The 26024-nt window shown below is 36.9% G+C and overlaps 1 protein-coding gene across 1 annotated transcript in view; it reads left to right on the forward strand.

Moving 5' to 3' along the window:
* MARCHF5 (membrane associated ring-CH-type finger 5) overlaps positions 1–20110 on the forward strand; it is a 53191-nt gene extending 33081 nt beyond the window's left edge. Inside the window, exons 3-6 of the mRNA XM_061402807.1 lie at positions 11971–12101; positions 15779–15962; positions 16085–16251; positions 17238–20110. Coding sequence (XP_061258791.1) covers positions 11971–12101; positions 15779–15962; positions 16085–16251; positions 17238–17354 — 599 coding nt within the window. The 3' untranslated portion in view covers positions 17355–20110. The remainder of the gene's footprint in view (positions 1–11970; positions 12102–15778; positions 15963–16084; positions 16252–17237) is intronic.
* The last annotated feature ends 5914 nt before the right edge of the window (positions 20111–26024 follow it).

Here is a 26024-nt window from a genome sequence, read left to right on the forward strand (position 1 = left end):
CCATCTGTATTGTCAATGTAATCCCTTCAGGTTCAAGGGCATTTTTCACAGAAGTAGAGAAATTAATCCTAAAACTGTATGGAAATTCAAAAGATCGTAAATAGCCAAAGCAGTCCTGAGAAAGAAGAACAGAGCAGGTGGCATCATATTTACTGATTTAAACTTTATTACAAAGCTATTGTAAAGCAACATGGTAACTCAAAATGGATTAGAGATTCAATTTCTTTTTTTGTCTTCACTGGCTCTTCACTGCAGCATGTGGACTTACTTGCTCCATGGCATTGTAGGATCTTAGTTCCCCAACCAGGGATCAAACCCATGTCCCCTGCATTGGAAGATGGATTCTTAACCTCTGGACCACCAGGGAAGTTCCTAGAGATTTAAATTTAAGACCAGAAAGTGTGAAAGTTCAAGAATAAAACATCAGAAAGTTTCCTTGACATTGGTCTTGGCAATTATTTTTTTGAATAATTGGATATCCACTATATCATTATAATTATTTGTTGGATAATTATTTTTTGGATTTTTTCTTCATAAGCAACAAACAAAAATAAAGCAAATTGGACTATATCAAACAGATTTCTCCACAGCAAAAAGAAACAGCAAAATAAAAAGATAAACCATGGAATGAGAAAATATTTGTAAACCATCCTAAAGCATCTATCTGATAGGGGATTACTATCCAAAATATATAAGAAATTCATAGAACTCAATGTATGTATGTGTGCATGGTTAGTCACGTCTGACTCTTTGCAACCCTTTGGACTGTAGTCCACCAGGTTCCTCTGTCCATGAGGTTTTTCAGGCAAGAATACTGGATTGGATTGCTACTTCCCCTTCCAGGGGACATTCCCAACCCAGGGATTGAACCCGCATCTCATACATTACAGGCAGATTTTTTACCCTCTGAGCCATCAGGGAAGCCCCCATACAACTCAACATCCAAAAACAAAACCCACATACAATCTGATTTAAAAATGGATGAAGATCTTGAAAATTTTCCGTATAAGACACACAAATGGTCAACTGATGTATGAAAAGATACTCAGCATTACTAATCATCAGGGAAATGAAATGTGAGTGTTGCTTCATGCCTGTGAGAATGACTTAACAAAAAGACAACAAATGTTAACAAGGTTGTGGAGAAAAGGACAGTGTGTGCACTGTTTGCGGGAATATAAATTGGTACAGCCACTATGGAAAACTATGGAGATTACTAAAAAATATATATTCTTTTAACTATCATGTGATCCAGCAATCCCACTTCTGAGTATGTATCTGAAGGAATTAAATCACTGTGTGGAAGAGATAACCTACACCCCCACATTCACTGCAGCATTCTTCACAATAGCCAAGATATGGAAGCAGCCTAAAGGTCCATCAACAGATGGTGAAGAAAACGTGTGTGTGTGTGTGTATGCAGTAGAATATTCAGCCATTTAAGAAAAAAAAGGAAATGCTGCTTTTGCAACAACATGGCTGGATCTTAAGGTCATTGTGTTGAGCAAAATAAGTCAGAGAAAGAAAATACTATATGTTCTCACTCAGATGTGGACTCTAAAATACCCAAATTCAGATAGAATTGTTGGGACTGGTGGTTGGGAAATAATGGGAGATATGGTCAAGGGGTACAAATTTCCATTTAAAAGCTGAATCATGGCAACCCACTCCAGTGTTCTTGCCTGGAGAATCCCAGGGACGGGGGAGCCTGGTGGGCTGCCGTCTCTGGGGTCACACAGAGTCGGACATGACTGAAGCGATTTAGCAGCAGCAGCAGCAGCCCTTCCTTACAAGAAATGCTGAAGAGAAGTCTTCATGCTGAAAGGATGATAATTAGTAACATGAAAACATATGACCATATATTTTCAACAGATTGCTAAAGTAAATATGTAGTCAAATTCAGAATACTCTAATATTGTAACATGGTAGAGTGTTAAATACTTAACTCTATGCTATGCTATGCTAAGTTGCTTGAGTCGTGTCTGACTCTGTGCGACCGCATAGACGGCAGCCCACCAGGCTCCCCCGTCCCTGGTATAAAGTGTAAAAGACAATTCCTAAATAAATACACAATATTTAAAAAGATAAACTGTAACATCAAAAACATAAAAGGGGAGTAAAGGATAGAGTTTTGTATGCAATCAAAGTTAAGCTGTTACCAGCATAAGATAGACTGTAACATTTATATTTTATGTAAGCCTCATGGTAACCATGTAGTAGAAACCTAAACTGGATTCACAAAAGATAAGAAGAAGACAATCAAAGCATACCAATACAGAAAACCATTCATTTACAAAGGAAGGCAGCAAGAGCAGAAGAAAGGAACATAGCAACTACAGAACAACCAGGAAACAACTGATAAGATGGCATATATAAGTTCTTAACCTATTAATGACCTCTTTTTCACACGGTCAGCCTTTCAGATCTAAATATTATTATTATTATACTTATTTTGTGCTGTGCTGTGCTGTATGTGGGATCTTAGTTCCCTGACCAGGGATCAAACCCCTGCTGGACTGCCAGGAAAGTCCCTCAGATACAAATATTAGACCAGCTATAAACATCTATTGAACTTCAGCTATGTGCTTAGAACTGAGAAGAGACCTGGACATAGGGCTTAGAGCAAGCACTGGAGTAGCTAATAACTTTAATTTGTGGTTGAAATTTTTAAAGAGAATACTTTCTCGGAATATGCTAGTGACCTAACAAAAGTAAATGCCAATAGAACTAACCAATGGTTTATTTTTCTAAGATGAGTATTTAAAAACTAAGAGGCAGTAGAGAAACCTAAATGAATACATAACTCACCTGATTTATTTTTAACATATTTAGTTGCTAAAATTAAAATGTCATCTGGACTATTTTACCCAAGAACTTAGCCCAGAAAAAAAAATAAAATAAAAGCTGAATCGGTTCTAAGGATCAATGTATGGTATGGTGACATAATTTATTATATATGTTATATATTTATTATATATGTCATATATTTATTATATATGACATTTATTATATAAATGAAGGTTAAGAGAGTAGATCATAAGTGTTACCACCACAAAAATGTTAATTATGCAAGAGGATTGAGGTTTTAACTAACCTTATTGTGGTAATCACTTCTCAACATATATTATCAAACTGTTGCATTCTAAACCTTCAACTTGTATATGTTATGTGTCAGTAATATCTCAGTAAAGCTGGAAAAAATGTGTAGTTGTCTTTTTTTTTTTTTGATAAGACTGATCAGTGGACACAGGTGTTATCACCTGATCCATCCAGTAGTGTTCCCTGTCAGCTTCCACCTACTGGTTTTAGCATTGACTGATAATTTTTTCATTCACTGCCTCTAGATCTATTATTTCATTAGATGGTACAGAAGAATGATATTGTAATTCTCGTTTTTTGTGTGTTTGTTAGCTGAGAATACTTATTAAAGATGAACTGAGAAAGGATTGCTAAGTCAGAGTGTGAACCGCACATAGACTTTGCTGGATATTACCCAATTCCCCTCGATAGGAACGGTACCATTTTACATGGACCAGCAATGGGTGAGTCTACCTGTTCACCTAGAGCTCTGCCAATAGATTGGCTAATGTTTTAGTTTGTCAGTATAATCTATTAGGTAAGAAAAGTTTTATTTCACAGTTTTAACTTAACATTTCTTTATGAATGAGGTGGCTAAACCATTGGAAAGCAAAAAAGAATGCTGTTTGAAACAGGGTACTAAATATACATTAAATATATTTTCCCCAAATTTAAAGAAGTTTTTCATGGCTTCAATTTAATGAGAATTTTACATTTTTAATGTTTTTCTAAGCTATCAGTTACTCTCTAAGAATAGTCTGTACTGTTTCCTCTAACCACACAGCCCTCTATTAATAAATCCAAGCCATTTACACCTGACTGCTCTCATAAAATATATTGTTGTCTTATTGCATTACTTGAAAACCAGTTTAGACTTAAGAATTCAAGTACTTTCTTCATATAAATATAATTAAGAGTTTCTGGTAATATTTACACTTGGCTATTAGAGAAGTGTTTATTTTTACTTTGCTTTATATCTAAACTCCTATGGATGATCAAAATGACAGAATTTAAAAACCAAAATCCTACTCCATAATGATTCAGTCTTTGAGTACCTTCTAGTTTTAAAGTTTGTAGTTAGCTGTCTCATTACATCTTCTTTGGCCCTCATTCATATACCCTCTTATGAAGCAGATGACTAGTATACCTTCAAAGTAAGGATTTCTTGTATTTATTGCTGGACCACTTCTAGTCTTGTTCCCTAAGATTTAAATATAAATTTGTTTTAATAAGTATCTTCCAACAGGATAAACCTTTTTGGATGTACCCTCTGTATAAATACAGGTAGCTAAGTATAGGTCCAAAACACAATTACAGAATCTTAACATTTTTTTGACATAATTACTAATTATAGTCTAGTGTCTTCTCTTTCTCCATTCCCAGATTTCTTGGCTCCATGAATTAATTTCCCTCTTCCTCCTTGTCCTAGACCTTTAGGCAAAAAAGATCTGTCCTTTATTTCTTACCTAAGATTTTCCTGAAACAGTCTATTTTTATACCAGAGCCTTATTCCATAAATTTTTCCTCAAACATCTGTCTTGGATTATACCTCTATTCCAGAGTTCTGTTATACTTAGTATGCCATTTTTGAAAGAACTAATACCTGACATTATTACAGTATAACATTATGTCCTGTATTGAGTTTTATATGCATTAATTTTTCAGAAAAACTCTGAAGTAGATATTATTTTCATTATCATTACATATGTAGAAATTAAGGTCCAAAGATAGCATTTTGTCATACTTCACACAGTAGACCCTGCTGAATCCACACCCAGCTTGTTCTTTTGCCTCCTAAGGAGCCTACTGTGAGTTTCTCATATAAAGGGGAAAAGAAAATGAAACAGTAATGTCAGGTTGACCTTCCTTGGGGTAGGATTACCTGAATTTTATGATAACCTTTTGTTATTCTCTAGAAAGTAGTTTTTCTTATTAATAAAACTATATTCCCATCATGGATAATTTTTAAAATATATGTATGTTTAAAGAAGAAAAAAGAATATGTAATAGTTCCTTGGCACATATGCAGTGTGTGCATAATTAATATTACCATCTGTTTTTATGTGTTAATGATAATTGGTAGTGGTCTTTCTTTTATCATGACTTAACTTTCTCAACTTTTAAGTTTGAAATTCAAAGAATAATCCTTCAGGCATGGTTTCTCCTGAAAGCAGACCAAACGTTTTTTCTCTAATTAGGTTTAATATTTATCATTTTTAACTCATCTCTCTTTTATGTTAAGCTGCTTTAATATAGAGATAAAGACTGATGCTTTCTCTCTTTTTTTATACTTACTTTGGATACAAAATCTTGTGGATTCTATTCTGGCTTATTCTGACTTTAAATATTCTTAGTTTTCCTAAAAGATTGTATTCATTTTAGCATGTCTCTCACCAGAGGCTTCCTACCTGTTGTGTCATGTTTTCAAAGATCTGGCCAACTTTCTATCAGTTAACTCTTGATAGCATACTAGCTTTTTAAAAAATATATAAACCCTTTGAATACAATCTTTTATCTCTAGTTAGAAGGTCTTTTAGCATAGACTTTTCATATCAAAGACTTCAAGGTCAAGATTCACTTCTGTTGATTACTAAATACATACATACATACAAAACTCTTTGTATCCTTACCCTCTCTATAATCTTAAAATTTTGTTGACATGTATCTGTATAGTTTGTATGATACTATCTTAAATTTTTCAGTTTTCTATTAAGTTTTCTAGTTGTTTAATGTGTATTTATTGTTTGTCCCTAACTAGATTGTAGCTCCTTGGAGGCAGAGGCTAGTGTATTAAATTTTGTTTACGTTTTAATGCATAGTAAAATTCTATGTGTACAATAGGTGCTTAATAAGTACTTAGTAGTTGACTTTATAGCCCTCATATATTCTATGGGCTATTCTGTTCTAATGAGGAAAAATTGAAGCTTTCCGTTGGCACAAACTACGTACTTTGAACTACTTTGATGGTCTTTAGTTACTTTTCTTGGTCATACACTATATATATTCACACACACCTATACACACACGCACACTGAGACATGGTACTCATCTCCTTTGACTCTGAATCTTTTATTCAGTGTTGCTTATTTTGAGGGATTTGGGGTCAATTATTATTAGTTTGGTTCAATAAATAATTGTCCAAAACATAACCCTTCTGTTTACAATCTAATGACTAACTTCTTGTTATTAGGCAAAGTAACTTACAGCCTGAGTTTGCAGGATGTTTGTTTTTACATTAAAAAAATAGTAACAGCTCACCCTACAAGCAGAGCAATTAAAGATGAAACTTACATAAGCTTGTCTGAGGCTCTTAGACCTAGCCTCTGGTCTGTTAGTGTTGGAAACAGATGAACACTAGAGAAAGAGTTATAGCTCTTTACTATTCCATCAAAATTCCCACGTATTTTAACTCTTAGTTGAATTGGTGGTTGTGATATTAAGTTGTTTCTTAACAATGGATAGAGTCAAATACTTGCCACAGAGTGCTGCAGCTAGCCTCCTGTGCCATTGCATTCTAATGCCCTGTAGAACAGGCCAAAGTGCCCTGATGTACTGCCAAGTACCATGTGCTGAAGATAGCTGGAGCTTAGGGAGTCCCTGAGAGTGCTACCAGTCATCATTAAAGAGCATTTTTTAAGCACCTATCTGTACATGGTTCTATCCTAGGCACTGTACAAAACGAGTTAAACAGACATGGCCCCTGCCCCCTGGGAGTTTTCAATCTAAGATGATGCTGACATGGACAGACATAAAGGATACTGAGACAACTGAACAAACATTGAACAAGAACATAAAGTACTAACACTATGCACAAGCAAAGGGGTAAGTGCACTTGTGGGGTAGTGTGTAAAGGCAGCTTCATGAAACATGACCAGGGTGGGGTAGAGCAGTCAGTCCACTTCTATCAGGTGAGCTTAGTTTTCATTGGGAAGTTGGATTTTCACACAGATTTAATCAAAGCAGGGGCAGTAATTCCGGAAATAGTGTGCAAGGAAAGAAGTTTAGAACTATATTGTTAAAAGACTCCTGGTGGCCTCCAAAATCTGCAATTCTGGATACTTCTGAACCTGAGAGTGGGGTTGATAATTTGGCTTAGCATTGGCATTTGAGTTGGATCTGGATCAAAGCTAATTCTCTGCAATCTCTCTTATAAATTTGGCTACTTAATAGAAACCTTGGAGTTCATGGAAGCTGTTCCCTTCTCAGGAGCTTATAAAAGGTTACCTTGTGAAGCATTAAATTATGTTTTGTGTTAGGAACTTTAGCACTCTGGCAGCTTTTAGAAATCATTTTTCAAGAATTGGTCAGAGATGTTTTTGAGGATACCTTTCTTCCCCAAGACAGGGCCTGGGAATTCTGGGTATGACTGTAAACAGTGCCGGGAGATTTTGAACACTATTACCTGTCCTTCAGTCATTAATTCATAAATTTAATAACCATGCATACATAGATTTGAATTTAAATCACAACACAACAATTACAAAGATCTACTTTTGCAGTGTCTGCCAGATAAAACTGATTATTTCTTTTCAGTAGACATGGACTTAAGAGTTTCCCCAATAGTTCTGAGCTCACTGTTGGATGTCACTCAAATCTGAAATGTGAAAATCTAAACTTACCCAAAACATTAGGTATAGTTATTTTCTTTACAAAAGCTTTACAGCTTTATTGTACAAAAGAATTCACAATAGATTTTCTTTTAATTCCATGTTTCCCTAGCGACCTTTTATTCAACAATTAAATTGTTGAATTTTCAAAACTTGTATTTATATATAGCTTCTCCAATTGCCATTCCTTGGGTAAATACAGTACTGTTGGAAACATAAGTGATGAAGCCAACTGAGGTATTAAAAATTCATTAATGCCTTCTTAAAATACTAAAACTTTTTTATGCCCTTACATATTTAACTTGTGATTTACATTTAGTCATACTTCTTCCTCTCCATTAGAATTGAGGTTTTCAAGGACAAGAGTCCTGGCTTTCCTCATTTCCTGCAACTGTTTGCACTGTAATCTTAACAATGAGAACATCTATTGACTGTTACAGTTTTCCTTTTATGACCTGAAGTCATGGCACAGTAACACATGATAAGCTTCCTAATAGGAAAAGTAGTATTGAGGGACTGCATCCGGAGGATTTTGGTGATTATTCTTATTCATCAAATAAGATATTCCTAGATAATCTTTAGCTGTCAGAAATAAATGCCTGGCAGTTTAGATTTCTGTGGTAATGTTTATCACTAGGCGTTTATTCTCCTTTAAAATACTAAACTAATCTTGGACTAGTCTGCCTGAAAGAGACTTGAGAGGTTTAGGCAAAAAAAAACTTAAGACAAAAGCCTAGACAGAATTTTGTCAGAAAAACTGGAAATAGGAATTATAAAATGCAGCTAGTGTCTTCATTTAATCCAGCGTATCTGTTGCATATGACACAAGGGATGAGTAAAAAATTTCCAGAGGGAAGTATGAGGATTTGTTTGTTTAGTTTGTACAGAAAGAATTCATATCTAATGATTCAGAAGAAAATTGAAAACCGAGCTTATTGTGTTGAAACCTTCTGAGATATTTAAAGGAAAGAATTCAGACATCTCTATACTGTCCATGTCCATAACAGATAAAATTGGTAGTGATGGATTACTTTTTAGGAACTGTGTTTTCATCTAAATGACCTATTACTTTGCTCCATCAGTAGATCTTTCCAAGCACCCTTTTTGAAAAGATAGGGCGTGGGAGAAGGTCAGTTGGAAGCAGACAAAATACCTTCTCTTCTAATACATTCTGATTGTGACTGTGTAGAAAATAAGTCTCATCACTTGGGCTTCATACAAAATAATGAAAAGGAAGACCTAGAGATTTTCATATCATAGTTTAAAATAAGTACCTCAGTAGAAAGTTAAGCAAATTTTTGAGAATCATAGGAATTTGGGGTTCATCAATAAGCAAAATAAAAAGGTTGCTTTCACTTTGGATCTTGTATTCTAGTTCAGGAGCCAGAACACTTTTTCTGTTCAAAAAAAAACAAAAAACAGTAAATACATCTGACCCTTAAACAGTGTACGGGGAAGGGTTGCCAACCCTCTGTGTGGTCAAAAGTCCACATATAAACTTACAGTCATCTATCCACAGCTCCTCCATATCCCTCCGAATCCAGAGTCAACCAATAGAGGGTTATATAGAACTGTAGTATTTGCTGTTGAAAAAAATCTTAGTGGATCCATGCAGTTCAAACTCGTGTTGTTCAAGAGTCAACTAACTGTATTGTAGGCTTTGCATGTCACCATGTTGCAATAAAACATTATTTACAAAAACAGCAAGGTGGATTCAGCCCATGGGTCATAGTTTCTCAGCCCCTATTCTAGTAGGTGGAAACAATTAATAAGGAAATTAGAGTATGTTAAGTGATAGATGCTTTGGGAAAAAGAAAAATAGAGCTGAGTAATCAAATACGGAGTATGATGAAGTAGAAGTTCACAGGATGGGCCTCACTGAGGCCAAGAAAAAGAGGAACCAGGAAAGGAGACTGAAAAATTAGTGACTGGTGAAATAGAAAACAAAGAGACGGTGAAGTCCTGGAGATGATATGAAGAACCATATATTGGGAAAAGGGGAACATCTGTCAGATGTTGGTGGTAGGCCAAATAAGAGGAAGGCTGAGATTAGACCACTGGATTTAGCTGTGTATAACTTGTCAGTGACCTTGAGGAGCAATTTTGATGGAGTGAGTTCAAGAGAGGATTGAAGGAGAAAAAATGGAAACTGGAAAGTCTTTTGAGTAACTTTGCTGTAAACAGAGCAAATAAATGGAGCAGTGGGAGAAAGGATCGAGAAAAGAGGTAGTTTGTTTTTTTAAGTAAAAGAAATAATGACATGTTTGATGACAATAATCCAATAAAGGGTAGGGGAGAAATGCTGTAGGAGGGAAGGAGTGAATTGCTGGAGCCATGTCTTTGAGTTGGTGAGGGGATGGGATCTAGAGTGAAGGGACTGACTTCAGATAGGGTAGTTGTGATGTTGGTAGGTGGAAATGTGCTGTAAAGAGTCTGTAGTTGTTCCCTTGTGGTTTCAATTTTCTGATTAAAGAATTATCAGAGAATATGAAAGCTGAAGTTTTGAGGTTTCATGTATACCCATTGGCTTTAACTTTTGGTACTAGCATTTCAGGGATCTTTGAAGACTCACTAAAATTTTTTTTTATTGCGCCTTCTGAGGGAATTACAAACTTAACCCAGCAAATTTGTGTGTTTTAAGGGTTAAACCCTACATTATGAGATTAATGATACGTGTAATGTGTCACACTGTGCCTGCTGTCATGTAGAATGTAGAGTCAGTATGCACTGCACTAGGCTTACTTTTTTTTCTCTTTGGTCCCAAAAGATAACTTGTCATGATTTTAGATGTTATGTAAGTTAGACTTTGACAGTAGTAAGTTTATATGCTGAGTTTAAATCGTAGGTCCCTTTGACATCACTCCTAGTGTCCTTTCTTCTTCACAATATGGTCCCTCTGTACACAGTGATGAGTGATATTACTGGCTCCAAAAATCAAGAACTATAACTTAGAGCTCCGTAGATGGATACTTGTTCTTGTAGTGATTTTATCATCATATTGCTATGTGGATTTCTTCGTACACTGAAAAATATATTGGCTTTGTATACAGCATCCTCTTATAGATTGCAAGCCCTCAGGGGTAGATACAGCTCTTAAACATTTCTGAGAAAAGGTCTTAAGTACATTGTACATAGAGAGCATTCAACAAATATGATTACTAAGTCAATATTTCTATGATACCTTAGTTAAACTTAGATATTCAGTTCTTTAGGCCTTGCTCTAAATCAGTTCTGAGGCTTTTCTGCTATTCTAGGAGATTCTGGAGCTAAATTATATCAGGCTTAATGGCAGTTATTATACTTCCTCCAAGTGTAGTTATTCCAGACAACTGCCAGAGGAGGTAGTAACCAAAGTTCACTTAGTAAACACATAATAGAAGTATAATTGGCACATCCAGCTGTTAGAATGCCACAAAAAGTGGCATGATCATTACAAGTTGTTTGTTAGAGAATAACGCTCAACTAAATTGGATATCAAAGTAAAATAGAGTTGTGTAACTACAGGAAAATAGCCTTGGTTACCTTCACACACTATCAAGGAAATAGTACGTGAAGTCAAAAAAGTGACACTCTTACCAAGTGCTATAGAATCTAACTGTGGCCAGGAACTGTTTATGGAGAACAGGTAGAAATGCTATGTCATTCTATAGTCTTCAGTGTCATTAAGAGAAACGAGAACTATTTTCCTTTATAAAAAGCAGCTGTGTTTGAGGCTTTAATTTTAGGTTTACTAGGTTTACTATTCGGAGAAGGCAATGGCACCCCACTCCAGTACTCTTGCCTGGAAAATCCCATGGATTGGAGGAGCCCGGTAGGCTACAGTCCATGGGGTCACTAAGAGTCGGACACGACTGAGCGACTTCACTTTCACTTTTCCCTTTCATGCATTGGAGAAGGAAATGGCAACCCACTCCAGTGTTCTTGCCTGGAGAATCCCAGGGACGGGGAGCCTGGTGGGCTGCCGTCTATGGGGTCGCACAGAGTCGGACACGACTGAAGCGACTTAGCAGCAGCAGCAGCAGGTTTACTATTAAAGATAAAAATTTTAAGAGGCTCTTTGCTAGGGTTTAGGAAGTGAAACTTAGCTATTCATGCAAATGACTGAGAAATTCTAAATCTGTTAAATCTAGGTTCCCATTATAACATTTATAACTGTTATAATAAAAGTTATTTCTAAAGCATCAGTGCATTCAACTTCATAAAAATATTTTGTATCTGTGGATACTGAACAGGTCTTTTTTAAAAATCTGTCTTTTGTTGAAACTTTGTTTTCTTTATATTATAGGTCCAGTTGTTTACGTCTTGGATCTTGCAGATAGACTGATCTCAAAAGCCTGTCCATTTGCTGCAGCAGGAATAATGGTTGGCTCCATCTATTGGACAGCTGTGACTTACGGAGCGGTGACAGTGATGCAGGTTCACTTTTATTCTGTCAGATGATGTTACTTTTGATGTGAAGATCTATTAAATAGATTTTTGTTAGGAGTTTTAAAAATTATTATTTTGACCAAGTAATAATATTCTCATGGCTTAAAAATAAGAAAATATATAAAAAGCTCTCTAGGGGAAAGTTTTATTACTCCTGTCCTTCACTTACCCAGGTTCCCCTCTCCCCAGGTAGCCACTGCCTAACCCAAACCTTCTTCCAGACTTTATTTGTGCATATGTAAGAAAAAAATATGTTCTCCCACACACACTATTCTTTGCCTCGCAAAAGAAAACATTAGAGCTGAATCCCTCTTTTTCCAAAAACAGTGAATTTTACAGATCTTTTCACAAAGTATGGAGAAATCTGAATAGCATTGTTTGTATAGAATTTCAACAGTTCAACAACCAGTCTCTTGTTAATCAGTCATTTAGTTACTTCTGGTTTTTTGCTATTACAAAATAATGCTACAATCATTGTTGATAGAAATTAGAGACTTAAATATCAAGATTTATTTAGTCCCAGACCCTTGACTCTTCTCTCTTTATACCTTTTCCATAAAGATTTCTACCTATCTTACCCATGAGTTTTGTGTTCAGATTTATGTCTTTCATCTTAATATTTTCATAAAATCAGTCCTGTAACAGCAGCATGGCCTTTCTCCTTAAATGACTTCTTATGACTTCCCACTCAGTATTATTGAAATCAAACTTGTCTTTTCCTCAGTTTGAAGCCTAAATTTATTCCCTATTATAATATCCTATGTCTTTGATCCCTACAGTTATTTTTCCATCTACTCAATAAATAGCCTACATTCTTAGGATTACCTTTATTTTTAACTCTTTCTGTTTGGACTTGCTGACCAAGTCCAAGCAGTTTCTATTTTGATATGTCTTAACATCTGTGGCTTCCTTTCCACTGTCTTTAATGCCTCCCACCCCACCCCCATCATACCTGGATGGCTAGCGGAGCCTCTTGTTTTCTTTAACTTCATTCTGTCAATCCAACCAATCTGCCTCTAGTGTAGAACCCCCACAGGATTGACTGTTCTTAATTATGTTACATTTAATTATCTTTAATGCTAAGAAGACCTTTTAGTTCATCACTGTTCCATCCTACTGTTTAAAAGTAGGGTTCTATAGGAGGTGCTTTAAAGGATCAAGCCGTAATTAAAACTCTTAGCTTTTAAGCTTTGATTAACCGTAGGCCTAGCTGACTATGGATACTAGCCTACAGTTTCTCTAAACCTACAATTCCATAGGCCTTGATTTTATATATGGATAAGAAATTCTTAGCAAAGGCATTCTATCATTCCTGAATCTAACCTCAAAATTTAAGTCTTGAAAATAATCTCTTTTTCCATCTTAGGGCATAAAACCAGAATGTACATGATTCTACACAAGGTTTGCTGGTTTCGTTTTGACCAAAGTTAAATCAGCCCCATTGCTTAATTCAGCTTTCATTTATTACCCTTGACTCTGACCTGTGATAGCAGGTAGTATGACACTGCAGATGTTATACTATCCTAGTTCCTTAACATTTGTTTGTACACTTGTTTGAGTTGATTGTCTGTCACCTCCAAAAGATGTCTCTTTAGTTCACTTTTTATTTCCCAGCACCGAGTTCTGTGTCTGGCACATAATCAGTATTCAGTTGAATGAATGCATGTGAGTATGCATGTAATGGTCAGCCTCAACTTAATGCACAAAGCATGCCTCTTGAGCACACATGGGAAAATGGACTTTTCTCACTATTTGCCCTATTTCCTTTTTTATTTCCTCATCCTTAGACACCTTTAGAAGATTTTTACTGATACCCATGAGTAATAAATTTTCCTTTACTATATATAGTCCATACCTGAATACACACTCTGCTTTATATTTTTAAAACCTAAATTCTAAAAAAAAAAACCTAACCCAACAAAGGAATTTTTTAGTTTTCTGAATTTATTTGCTAACACTCCAGAAGTATTTAAATCACATTTAGTTATAAAATGATCATAATGTTGAAAATAATAAAATGATATAAAAAATGGTGTCATGGAGCAAGCAATATAGGTAAGGACAGTCTGGGCTAATCCACTTTGCCCTCAATGTGTGGGATATGTGTTTATGAAATATTGTGAACCAGACTAATTCACTTTAGGGCAGCTCTACCTGGAGACACAGAAGATTATTAGATACTGACACCATGGGTTTTGACCATGTGGAAGAGGCTGGTCCCTACTCTTCAGTGTTACATCTTGGTTAAATAAATCAGTCATGTACAAAAGTCTGGGCTGACGCTTTAATAATGCCCATTTTGGTCCGCTCCACGTGGTTTCATAAACTATTTCTACCTGAATCAGATCTGTTGCCGAGAATTTCAGTTTGCCCTGATCATTGTCAGCTTCCTTATTTCACATCTTGAAGTCCACCTTAAAAACAAATCTGCTATAATAGCTGACATAAAGGACATCTCATTAAAAAAAAAAAGATCCCATTTACTTTTTTTCATGAGTTTGTTTTCCCAAGTAAATGTTGTCTGTAGGGCTTTTAGTCTTCCCTACCTTCTTTCTTCCCTCCTCTCCTTGCGTTTCCTTCCTTTTCCCTTATCCTTCTCAGAGATATAAACAGATAAAGATATAGATTGTCTGTATCAACAGTTCTTTCTTCACAGTTTAATCCTCAAGTGTATACAGAAAAACTATATAGAATCCTTCATAATACTGTCCTCATATCAACCTATGACATCCGAATGGCCTCAAACCCTGAAATTCTGAAATAGTCTCCCCTGTCATAACTGCCAAGAATAATCCCTCAGAGAAATATATTTAATTTGTGAGCAGTTGGGACTTTTGGCTAAAGGAAGGTCATTTGAGACCTGTGAAAGAGAATCCAGGGACGTATTCTAGTTAAAAGTAACACTCACCAACAGAATGGCCATGTTGAGAGACATGTAAAGTCAAGACTGGAGCAAGTAAAAAGAATTCTACCAGGACGGCAAGTGTGGAGATTCACAGATGAGAATTAATCATGTCCTTCTTGCCTTCTCAGATCTTAAAACAACTGAGAAATTACCCCAAGACCCAGATGAGAGGAAAAGGATTGTTTTAGCTTTACAACCTGATACAAAGGCACCCTTGGGTTCCTGGATTAGAATAAGTGACTGGAACCTATAGCCAAAACTGGACCTCATATTGCATTCCCTCAAATCTAGACCTTGGAATTGCATTTTTGAGTTTGGTATGTAGAGCCGGCATTTAGCCAGCCAGAGAAATTACACTCAATCCCAATGAGCAGGGAGAAAGCCAAAGAGAAATGAGGTTTCAGGCCATCTCCTGAAGACTAGTCCCACCCCTTGGCTGGCTGTGCTTACCTCCTGGTAGGAAGAGCAGGAAAACAGATGCTCTTGGGAAGATACATGAGAACCTAAAATTATAACCCGAGCTAACCAAATTAAACAAGAGGAACATAAGCAAGAAGCAGAAATCCCCTTCCCTCCATTGAAATGTAATCAATGTGGGTTTTAAATCTTTTATTCCAATTTAATATGAAACAGCTTTGGTTTATTTTTTTTAACTTTTTGTTTCTAAATTTAGTAGTTTTCTCTAAAATGAATTGCACTCAAGAATGTAACCCTTCATTAGACAAGGCAATGATTGGAGCAAACGCTGTCTGTTTCTCAGGTTGTAGGCCATAAAGAAGGTCTGGATGTTATGGAGAGAGCTGATCCTTTATTCCTTTTAATTGGACTTCCTACTATTCCTGTCATGCTGATACTAGGCAAGATGATTCGCTGGGAGGACTATGTGCTTAGACTCTGGCGCAAATACTCAAATAAACTACAAATTTTGAACAGTATATTCCCAGGTAAGGCCCTAAATTATGGTGGTACTGAACATACCAAATTAATCTTGTGGACGAATCCTACCATGCAAAGATACTTTAGCTTCTGATTTATTAGCACTAATACCCTCTATCTTTTTCTCTAGGGATTGGTTGTCCTGTTCCTCGAATTCCAGCTGAGGCTAATCCTTTAGCAGATCATGTCTCTGCCACCCGAATTTTGTGTGGAGCCCTTGTTTTTCCTACTATTGCGACAATAGTTGGTAAACTAATGTTCAGTAGTGTTAACTCTAATTTACAAAGGACAATCTTGGTAAGATGGTTTTAATACTACTTTTTTCAAGTGACTATACAAAGAAAATGCACTATATATTTGTTTAAAAAAAAAAAAAGAATGGGACTATATAAATATTTATACTATTTTGCTCTGTGCCTTAAGCCTCTATTTGATCCCCACTGTCATCCAACAGCAACAAAAAGAGGATCCACTGTATTAGCTCTGGTCTTCTGGAACTATGCTGTGGGTGATTTCTCTCCTCAGTTAGGCACAAATCATCACTCCCAAAAGATACTGGTGAAGAGCTCTTCTGCTCTAGGGTCAGACTGCCCAGTTCAACTCCTATCAGAGACATTGCCTTGCTGAGAAACCTAAATAAAATTGCTTGACTTCTCTGTGCTTGTAAAATGGAAATAGTCGTGGTAGCTACCTCAGAATTATTATGAGGGTTAAATGAGATCATACATTTGAAATGTTAGCACAGAGTAATAAATAAGCCTTTATGTTGTTTGATGTCATTATTATTATTCCCACTTCTCTCTGGAGGTAGCCTGCATATAATGCCTGAGCATTAGAACTAAGTAGAAGGAAGATTACTCAGAGATGATAGAGGCATATCTGACCTGTTGGGCTTCCCGGTGGTTCAGATGGTAAAGAATCTGCCTTTAGAATCTCCACAGAGCAAGAGACCTGGGTTTGATCCCTGGGTCAGGAAGATCCCCTGGAGAAGAAAATGGCAACCCACTCCAGTATTCTTGTCTGGAGAATTCCATGGACAGAGGTCCATGGGGTCGCAAAGAGTCGAACATATCTGAGCAACTGACACTCACTTTTTTCACTGACATATTACCTGCAGTGTCTGTCTCCCTAGCTCACTATCTGATTAAAAAAAAGAAAGAGTACTGTTTCATTTGCAGCTATCTGAATTAGCAACAATGACAATGTCGTTTGTGATATAAGTAAAATGATTTTTATTTTACATAAATTGCATTATAAAAAGCTAATTTTTCTTTTTATTTTAGGGTGGAATTGCTTTTGTTGCCATTAAAGGAGCATTCAAGGTTTACTTCAAACAGCAGCAATATTTACGTCAGGCACACCGCAAAATCCTAAATTACCCAGAGCAAGAAGAAGCATAAAACTGCGACTTCTTGTTGTTCTGCAGTCCTCCCATTCTTAGGAGTCTATTGTGTTCTGATTCCATCATTGATGCACAGTAATGGAGACTTGTAATAAGCTGCTGCTCTCATATTTTTAAGAAATATAATAAAGCACTTAGGGCAGGGGAAACCCTCTCAGTAATCACGGAACCTAAGGATATGATTTGTTTTCCTTGTTTTGTATGTACTTCTTTCATGGCGGTCATCTGAACCATTATCTTAGCATGGTGAACCTGAGTTTTGTTCATATTTTCCTCAAGACAGAAATGTAAAGATCAAACTGTGCAAATATTTAAAAATACACATGCTGTTTTATTCAAATGCCTCTTTTGTACATGTTCATGTTCAGTGTTTTCTTAGAATTAGCAACTCAATGAAGGTACTGTGAGGATTTTTCTCACTGGCATAATTTGATTACAAGCTAAGCAGAAGTATATGTTAATATGAGGAAATGTAAATTAGTTATAAATAATTAACAAACCAAAAATGTATGTAAACATTCAAATGATTATCTGAACAAATGCAATTTTGTTGTGTTTTTCTTAACCCATGTGATGTCCTCCAAAATGTGTAGGGTAAAAATTCACAGGGCTTCCAGATCACTTTTTCACTATTAAATTTTATTTATATAATGTTGACATCTCATAGTTCATGATGTAATTTTGACTCATGCAGTCTTAATTACTGTGTGCGTGCGTGTGTATGTGTGTGTGAGAGAGAGAGACAGACAAACTGACACAGAGACACAGACATCAGGTCCTTCCATCACTGGAGAAAGTTTTTTAATTCATATTTCTAGAAAATAGAACTGACAGTTTATAGTAGTTTGAGCACAGAGAACGATTTGCAGAAAATCAATAGTTATTTTACTCTCCTCTCTCATCGATTCAGTTATTCAGGTATTTGTTGGTCACCTCCTGCTTGCCCAGGCATTATGCAAAGTGCTATGTGGGATACAGTGGTGAACACAACAGACTTGGTTCCTGCTTTTATGTAGTTTACAGTCTAATTTCAACAGACAGAAAACCAGCAGTGAGTAAACCAAGGTGAGGCCTTGAGCTCTTTGTTTTTATACCAGTGAGGAATAATTATGAAAACAAGAAGTCTTGAGCAAATATTAAGGTCATTGTTTTTGTGAGATTATTATGAGGAAAAAAAATACTAATGTTTTTAAATTTAAATTGCTTGTCATATTGAGGAGGCTAGCACCTTAATAATCACTGTATAACTAGTTTTATATTCATTTTTCAAAAGCAGTTATTTAAGCTGTTCGGTAGTGGCCCTTTTAATGTTCAGCAATCTGAATGGTCTTGGAGTTATTTTCAGGAATTAATATTAAATTTTTTAAAGATAGTTCCAAAAACCCTATTTATTTTCTAATTCACAGTATCTAATGCATGACAATATGAATGTTCCCCCTTACCGATTAAGTGGCCACTTTTCTTTAGGATTGTAGCAAATATAGATTGAGCTTTGTTAGATTGCAATGATGTATGCTAATTTAGTAATTTAAGACTGGTACCTTTCTATAGTATGAATGTCTTACTTTTGAGTAATAACATGAAATTTATGTGAATGACTATTGAACATTCAAAGTTGTATTTACTTAGGAAGGGGATATTTGAATGACAGCCTTATTAAGAACCCTGCTACAGTTCTGAAGGGGAAATATAAAAATCTGTGATTAAATGTAAAAAATAGCAGATTATTAGCCATAATTATAAAATATATTGGCTTTTCTTTAATTTTTGATATGAAAAGACTGGATATTTCCTGCATAATTTTGTTATATAGAACAGCTTTTAGCAGACTTTACTAAAGTTATACAAGCACATAGTTCTCCATTTAATACTATATGCCCAAAATGGGGGAGTAACTGCTTGGGTTTGTTTGGCATCAGGGCTTGTGAGGCCAGAGGAGCAACTCTAATCCTTTGGGGGTAGGGAGAAGAAGTTTCTAGGGCTCTGGGGGGAATTGCAAGTGCCTGGGGACTGGAGGAGCCTCAGCCTCGGGATGGAAAATTTGGAAATCTTAGCTCAAGAAGTACCATGTACCAGCCTCTTCAGAAAGTGGCCCACACCACCCTGAAGCAACAAAATTGTAGGCTAACTAAAGTTGGGTGGACCTGGGTTGAAATCATAATTCTGCTTTTAATAATTATAGGTATGACTTGGATCAAGCAACTTACCTCTCAGCCACGGTGTTCTTCATCTCTGAAATATGAGTAATACTTTATTTCAGAAGACTGTTTCTAGGATTAACTGAAATTAAAGGAACAGAGGCACTTTAACTAAGGTCAGAATAGCCCCTGCAGAGTAGCAGTGTCTCAGTTGCTGAACTCTAGGAAAATGAGGTGGTAAGACAAACACCAGGGGACAGACTAAAGGAATGCTCTAGACTTTGGGGATGGGTGGGTATATTTGTGTTTTCCAATTTATTTTCACATTGCTTTACTGTGTTATTTCTATAAATGTTAATGTTTTAAACCTCTTTTATAAAATTCAGTGACTAGTAGAATTCTCTTGTTTGCAGAAATTAACTTATCTCAAAAGTGCAGAAAATATTGTTCATCATTACATGATTATCAGATGACTGTGAAGAATATAAAATTAAACTGAGTGACTTAATTAGTCACTGCCTTGCTAACTGTGCTGTAATTTTTTTAAATGTCTTGTTTTTAACATAGACTATCTCAACACTGGCTGGATTAGGTTAAATAAAGAATTTTTATGTTCTCTAGGTGTACTTTGTCTGTTGAACAACTTCCAAAACATAATTTGTTTATTCCATACCTACTTAATTCTTTTTAAATCATAGTAATTGAGATACTAGTGATATTTGCTCTTAATACAAGTAATCTATTTTTTGAGAACTATAAAGAAATTTATCTTAATTTTATAAACAAACCAGCCTAAATTCCAAGTATGCTCTAATTTTTAAAATGAAACCCCCCTCACCCACCCTCAGAGCCACTTGGACCATATATGATTAGATGAGATCTGTGGGTGGTCTTATGCCATGAAGACTAGAATCTTCTAGAATGAGTACATCAGATACTCCCCCCCATAGGAATTGTGTCTAAATCACTTCACTGCCACCATCTGAGAGACAGACTAGCCAAGAAACTTCAGAGAGTCAGTCCTGGATGCATATTCTAGTTGATAATTAATGAATTGTAGGGTAAATTACCTTTCAGATTATCTCATCAATAAGGTGAAGATTATAAAACCTATCTCCCAGGTTATTGTGAGAATTAAGTGAGAACACTTTGATACACAGAGAAACTAAATCTATGCCAATTTGTTGTTCAGTCGCTCAGTAGTGTCCGACTCTGCGACCCCATGGACTGCAGCAGGCCAGGCTTCCCTGTCCTTCACTGTCTCCTGGAGTTTGCTCAAATTCATATTCATTGAGTCAGTGATGCCATCCAACTATCTCATCCTCTGCCATCTCCTCCTCCTGCCTTCAATCTTTCCCAGCATCAGGGTGTTTTCCAGTGAGTCCGCTTTTCCCATCAGGTGGCCAAAGTGTTGGATCTTCACTTCTGCATCAGTCCTTCCAATGAATATTAGGACTGATTTCCTTTAGGATTGACTGGCTTGATCTCTTTGCCAATTGTGCCAATTTAGAGAGTTTTTTGCCTATAACCTTTCTTTGGTTCCCTGAGATCTCAAGGTTGCCTCTTCTCTGCTACCTGCCACCCACATACCCATTAGAAATGGTGGAGTGATGAAATGTCTTGTTTAATTGCCTTCCTGGAACAAAGAGCAAGGGGAAGAGATGTGTTTGCAGCTGAATGTAAAAGACTCTGGCAGAGGCTTGACTGTTCTGGTCAACCCCATGTGGATTTATCTTACTGCTAACAGCCTACCCAAGTTTACTGTATGTCAACATATCCTGCTTCACAGGATGTTTGTTGAGCACCTGTATGAACTAGGCACTATCTTGGGGTAAATGAGAAATAAACCTGCTTTGAGATGTTTTAAGAGTCTATACTACAGATCTTACTTAGTCTTATGATACCACCTCCACAAGAATGTGAGATCCGTTTTGGGGAAGGGGGAGGTGTTTGTTTTTAGTTTTGTTTATTCCACAATTAACAGCATTTATGAGCCACTGTTGAATACTTTGAAACCTTAGAAGATGTACTGTCCTTAAATATACATCAGTCAGGGTCCAGTCAGGAAGTAGACATCAAACCAGCTATTTGAGCAGGGTGAATTGTCTGTTAACAAGTGGGAAGTAAATGGCTTCCCTTGTATTTCAGATGGTAAAGAATCTGCCGCCAATGCAGGAGACCAGGGTTTGATCCCTGGGTCAGGAAGATCCCCTGGAAAAGGTAATAGAAACCTACTCTAGTATTCTTGCCTGGTAAATCCCATGGACAGAGGAGCCTGGTGGTCACAAAATACTCAAAGAGGGAAAAAGGACTTAAAAGTGGCAGGGCAATAAAAACCCCAGGGGGAAAAAAAAAGAGCCACTGCCTCTAGGCTGAATAAGAATGTACAGTAAGGTAACTAAGCACCCCTCCCCACTCCTGCATGGCTGAGACTTAGGCCTCTTTGAAGAAGGCATTGGTGGGGAGGGCGGGGAACTGTATCAGGAGCAGTGGAGGAGCTTGCCAGAGGGCAGGCTGGAGTTGGTTGGTGGGGCAGGTGAGGCCTGAAAGTCACAACCTGACTTCCGCACAGGCTGCTGTGCTCAGCCAAGTCTGACTCTCTGACCCATGCACTGTAGCCCACCAAGCTCCTCTGTCCATGGGATTCTCCAAGCAAGAATACTGGAGTGGGTTGTGACTTTCTTCTCCAGAGGATTCTTCCCTATCCAGGTATCAAACCCTCATCTCCTGCATTGACAGGTGGATTCTTTACCACTGAACCACCTGAAAGCCCAAACTCATATAGAACTAATTTCACTTACATATAAAATCTTGAATCAATAAACAAAACTCAATTTTTTTAACAATCACAATATATCATCAGATTATAAAATATATATAAAGTATATTGAAATATATAAAAAGGTATTCAGTTTGATTCATAGTATTGTTTCCTTGGTGGCTCAGACTAAAGAATCTGCCTGAAATGCAGGAGACCTGGGTTCAATCCCTGGGTTGGGAAGATCACCTGCGAAGGGAATAGCAACAACCCACTCTAGTATTCTTGCCTGGAGAATTCCATGAACAGAGGAGCCTGGTGGGCTACAGTCTGTGGGGTCGCAAAGAATCGGATATGACTGAGCGACTAACAGACACGAAATAAGTATCCAAATTAAAACAATAATGAGGGTTAATATCTCATTACATATGACACAAGTACAGTGTATACAAACAGCTCATACAACTCAATATCAAAAAACAAGCAACCAAATAAAACATGGACAGAAGACCTAAATAGGTATTTCTTCAAAAAAGACAACACACAGATGATCAACAGGCAGATGAAAAAATGCTCAGCATTGCTAATTATTAGAGAAACATAAAACCACAATGAGGTATCACCTCACACTGGTCAGAATGGCTATCATCAGAAAGTCTACAAATGATACATGCTGGAGAGGGTGCAGAGAAAAGGGAACCTTCCGACACTGTTGGTGGGAATGTAAATTGGTACCGGCACTGTGGAAAACAGTATGGAGGTTCCTTAAAAAACTAAAACTAGAGCTACCATATAATCCAGCAATGCCACTCCTGAGCAAATATCCAAAAAAAGATAAAAACTAATTCAAAAAAACACTGCACCCCAATGTTCATAGCAGCACTATTTACTATAGCCATGACATGGAAAAAATCCAAATGCCCAAAAACAGATGACTGGTTTAAGAAGATGTGGTAGAGCCTAGACGTAACCATACTAAGTGAAGTTGTCAAAGACAAACATACCATTTATATGTAGAATATTATAAAATAACACGAATGAACTTAATTACAAAACAAATATGTTCACAGACACAGAAAACAAACAGCTATCATTGTGCTCGTTTCAACAGAACATATACCAGAAAACAAACTAATGGTTATCAAAGAGGAAAGACAGGGAAGGATAAATTAGCAATTTGGGATTAACAGATGCACAATATATAAATTACTAGGTAGATAACAATAAGGACCTACTGTAAGCACAGGGAACTATATTCAATATCTTGTAATAATCTATTATAAAGAATCTGTAAATATATATATATATATATATGGATGTATAACTGAATCACTTTGCTATACACCTGAAACATTGTAAATCATCTATACTTCAATTTAAAAAAAAAGATATGTTTCAGTACTTCATTCCTTTTTATGGCTAAATAGTAATCCATTGTACAGATAAAATCACATATGGCTTATCCATTCTCCCACTGATAGACATTTGGGCCTTTTCTCTTTTGAACCTACTCCAATTGTGTTTTTACCCATGACATCCCACACTTCACCAAAACTACTCTAATCAAGGTCACCAATTATCTCATTGCTAAATCCAGTGATCAATCCAATGGTCACTTCATTTAATTTATATAAAGTATTTGACAGTCTTAGCTTCAGTCTTAAAACAATTTGGGGGGTTTTTTTTGGCCACATCTCACAGCATGTGGGATCTTAGTCCCCCAACCAGGGATCAGACCCACACCTCCAGCAATGTAAGCACAGAGTCTTAACCACTGGACTGTCAGGGAAGTTGCAAAAACAATTTTTTTCCATTTGGCTTTGGGGTACCACAATCCTGATTCTCTTCCTACCTCACTGACTGCTCATTTCCAGTCTCTTTCATTAAATCTAATTTATCTCCAACATTTGAAGAGCCCCAGGGCTCAGTCTTGAACTTTTTTCATTTACATTCCCTAAGTGAACTCATCCAGACTTCTGACCATCCATCACGTGATCTACCAATAGCAATATGGTAATAATTCCCAAATTTGTATCTCCAGCCCAAATTACACCCATAAATTTCCAACAGGTATTTCCTATTCAATATCTTCAAATAGATGGAGATACTGAATATATATAATATATATATGAATATATTATGTATATACAACATACAGGGCTTCCCATGTCTAGTGGTAAAGAACCCATGTGACAGTGCAGGAGACATAAGAGATGCAGGTTCAATCCCTGGGCCAGGAAGATCCCCTGAAGGAGGACATGGCAACTGACTCCAGTATTCTTGCCTGGAGAATCCAATGGATAGAGGAGCCTGGCAGGCTACAGTCCATAGGATTGCAAAGAGTTACACAACTGAAGCACCTGAGTACGCATGTATAGAATATATATGAATATATACATAATTTGAGATGGTATCAACGGAGAGAGGAGGGTGAGGAAGACATGTGAGTGGAGCCAACTTGAAAATGAATCCTCCAACCCCAGCCTGCCCCAGCCCTGCCCCAGTTAACGCCATGTGGATCACAGACAAATTACTTGGCTAAACACTTCCTGCCTGAATTCCTGACACATGAAATTGCCAGTAAAGCTAAATGAAGTGATCTGTTGTGCAACAACAAATAACTGAGACGCACAGGGACAACCATTAGATACTGGTGTGAGGCATCTTAGAGGGTGGACCTCAAGTATTCCTGGCTCAGCCGTTAAGGACATCCCTACGGTGAGGAGGCATAAAGGTCCCTCACCCTGAAGCCAACACACTTTGGAGCTATTCAGCTCCTCTTGCCCTAATGCCATGTCCACCAGACAACTCTCTGTTGCCCACAGAGACCAGACTCAAGGAGATGCTCCCTGCATCTTTGGAGTCCTATCCTGGCCTTGATGGCATCCATGGTGAATTAATAAAACGATCCCTTCATCTTTCCCTGCTGCTTAGTCACTAGGTGAGAATGTGCTGATTATGAGGGCACAGGTATTCTAGTTTATCCGCATGAGAACTGTAATTCTCACCATAACTTAAGAAATGGGCATTCTACTATCTGCCTACTTGTGAAAACTTTTCAGTTAACTGGTCTTCAAGGACAGAGGAGAGCAAGTGCTTGAGTCTTCAGGGCAGAAGAGGGACAGAAGAGGGACAATCTCGACTGTTTTTTGTTTAGATGACTCACCTGTGAGCCGATTCCAGTTGTACTTGTTTTCTATTTATCTACACTCTTTATTCTACCCAGTTAGCAGATGAGAACATGGAGGGTAAGTGCCCTAAATGGTCTCCTCTCTTCTCTCTGCCTTCTCTATTTGTTCATTCTTCAAGACTGTGACATCTCCCACATGTCAGTGATTTTATGTGAGGTTTTTTGGGTTTAATTTTATATAGTAAAATAAACAACTTTAAAGGTAACAACACAGTGGGCCTTTATACACATAACTTATTGAAAAGAAATCTACATGTAAGTCAACCCACAAAGTTCAAGCCCATGTTGTTCAAGGATCAACTGTATTCTCCTGTGTGACCACATCAACTCCATACAGAACATTTCTGTCTCCTGAGAAAATGCCCTCTTCCCATTTAAGACATCCCTCACAAGAGACAAACGTATTCTGACATCTGTCAATAGTCTCTAATTTTAGCCATACTGGTGGGTATACAGTAATAGTATCTCATCACCGTGATGTAGTTCTTAACAAAGGTTGTTGAGGTTCAACCAAATGTGCTACCTCAGCCCTCAGACTGCTATAAAAGAGTGTTAGTAACTGGCAAGAATTTGAGGGTTTGG

The sequence above is a fragment of the Bos javanicus genome, chromosome 26, assembly GCF_032452875.1.
Source record: "Bos javanicus breed banteng chromosome 26, ARS-OSU_banteng_1.0, whole genome shotgun sequence".
In the NCBI taxonomy this organism is placed as follows: domain Eukaryota; kingdom Metazoa; phylum Chordata; class Mammalia; order Artiodactyla; family Bovidae; genus Bos; species Bos javanicus.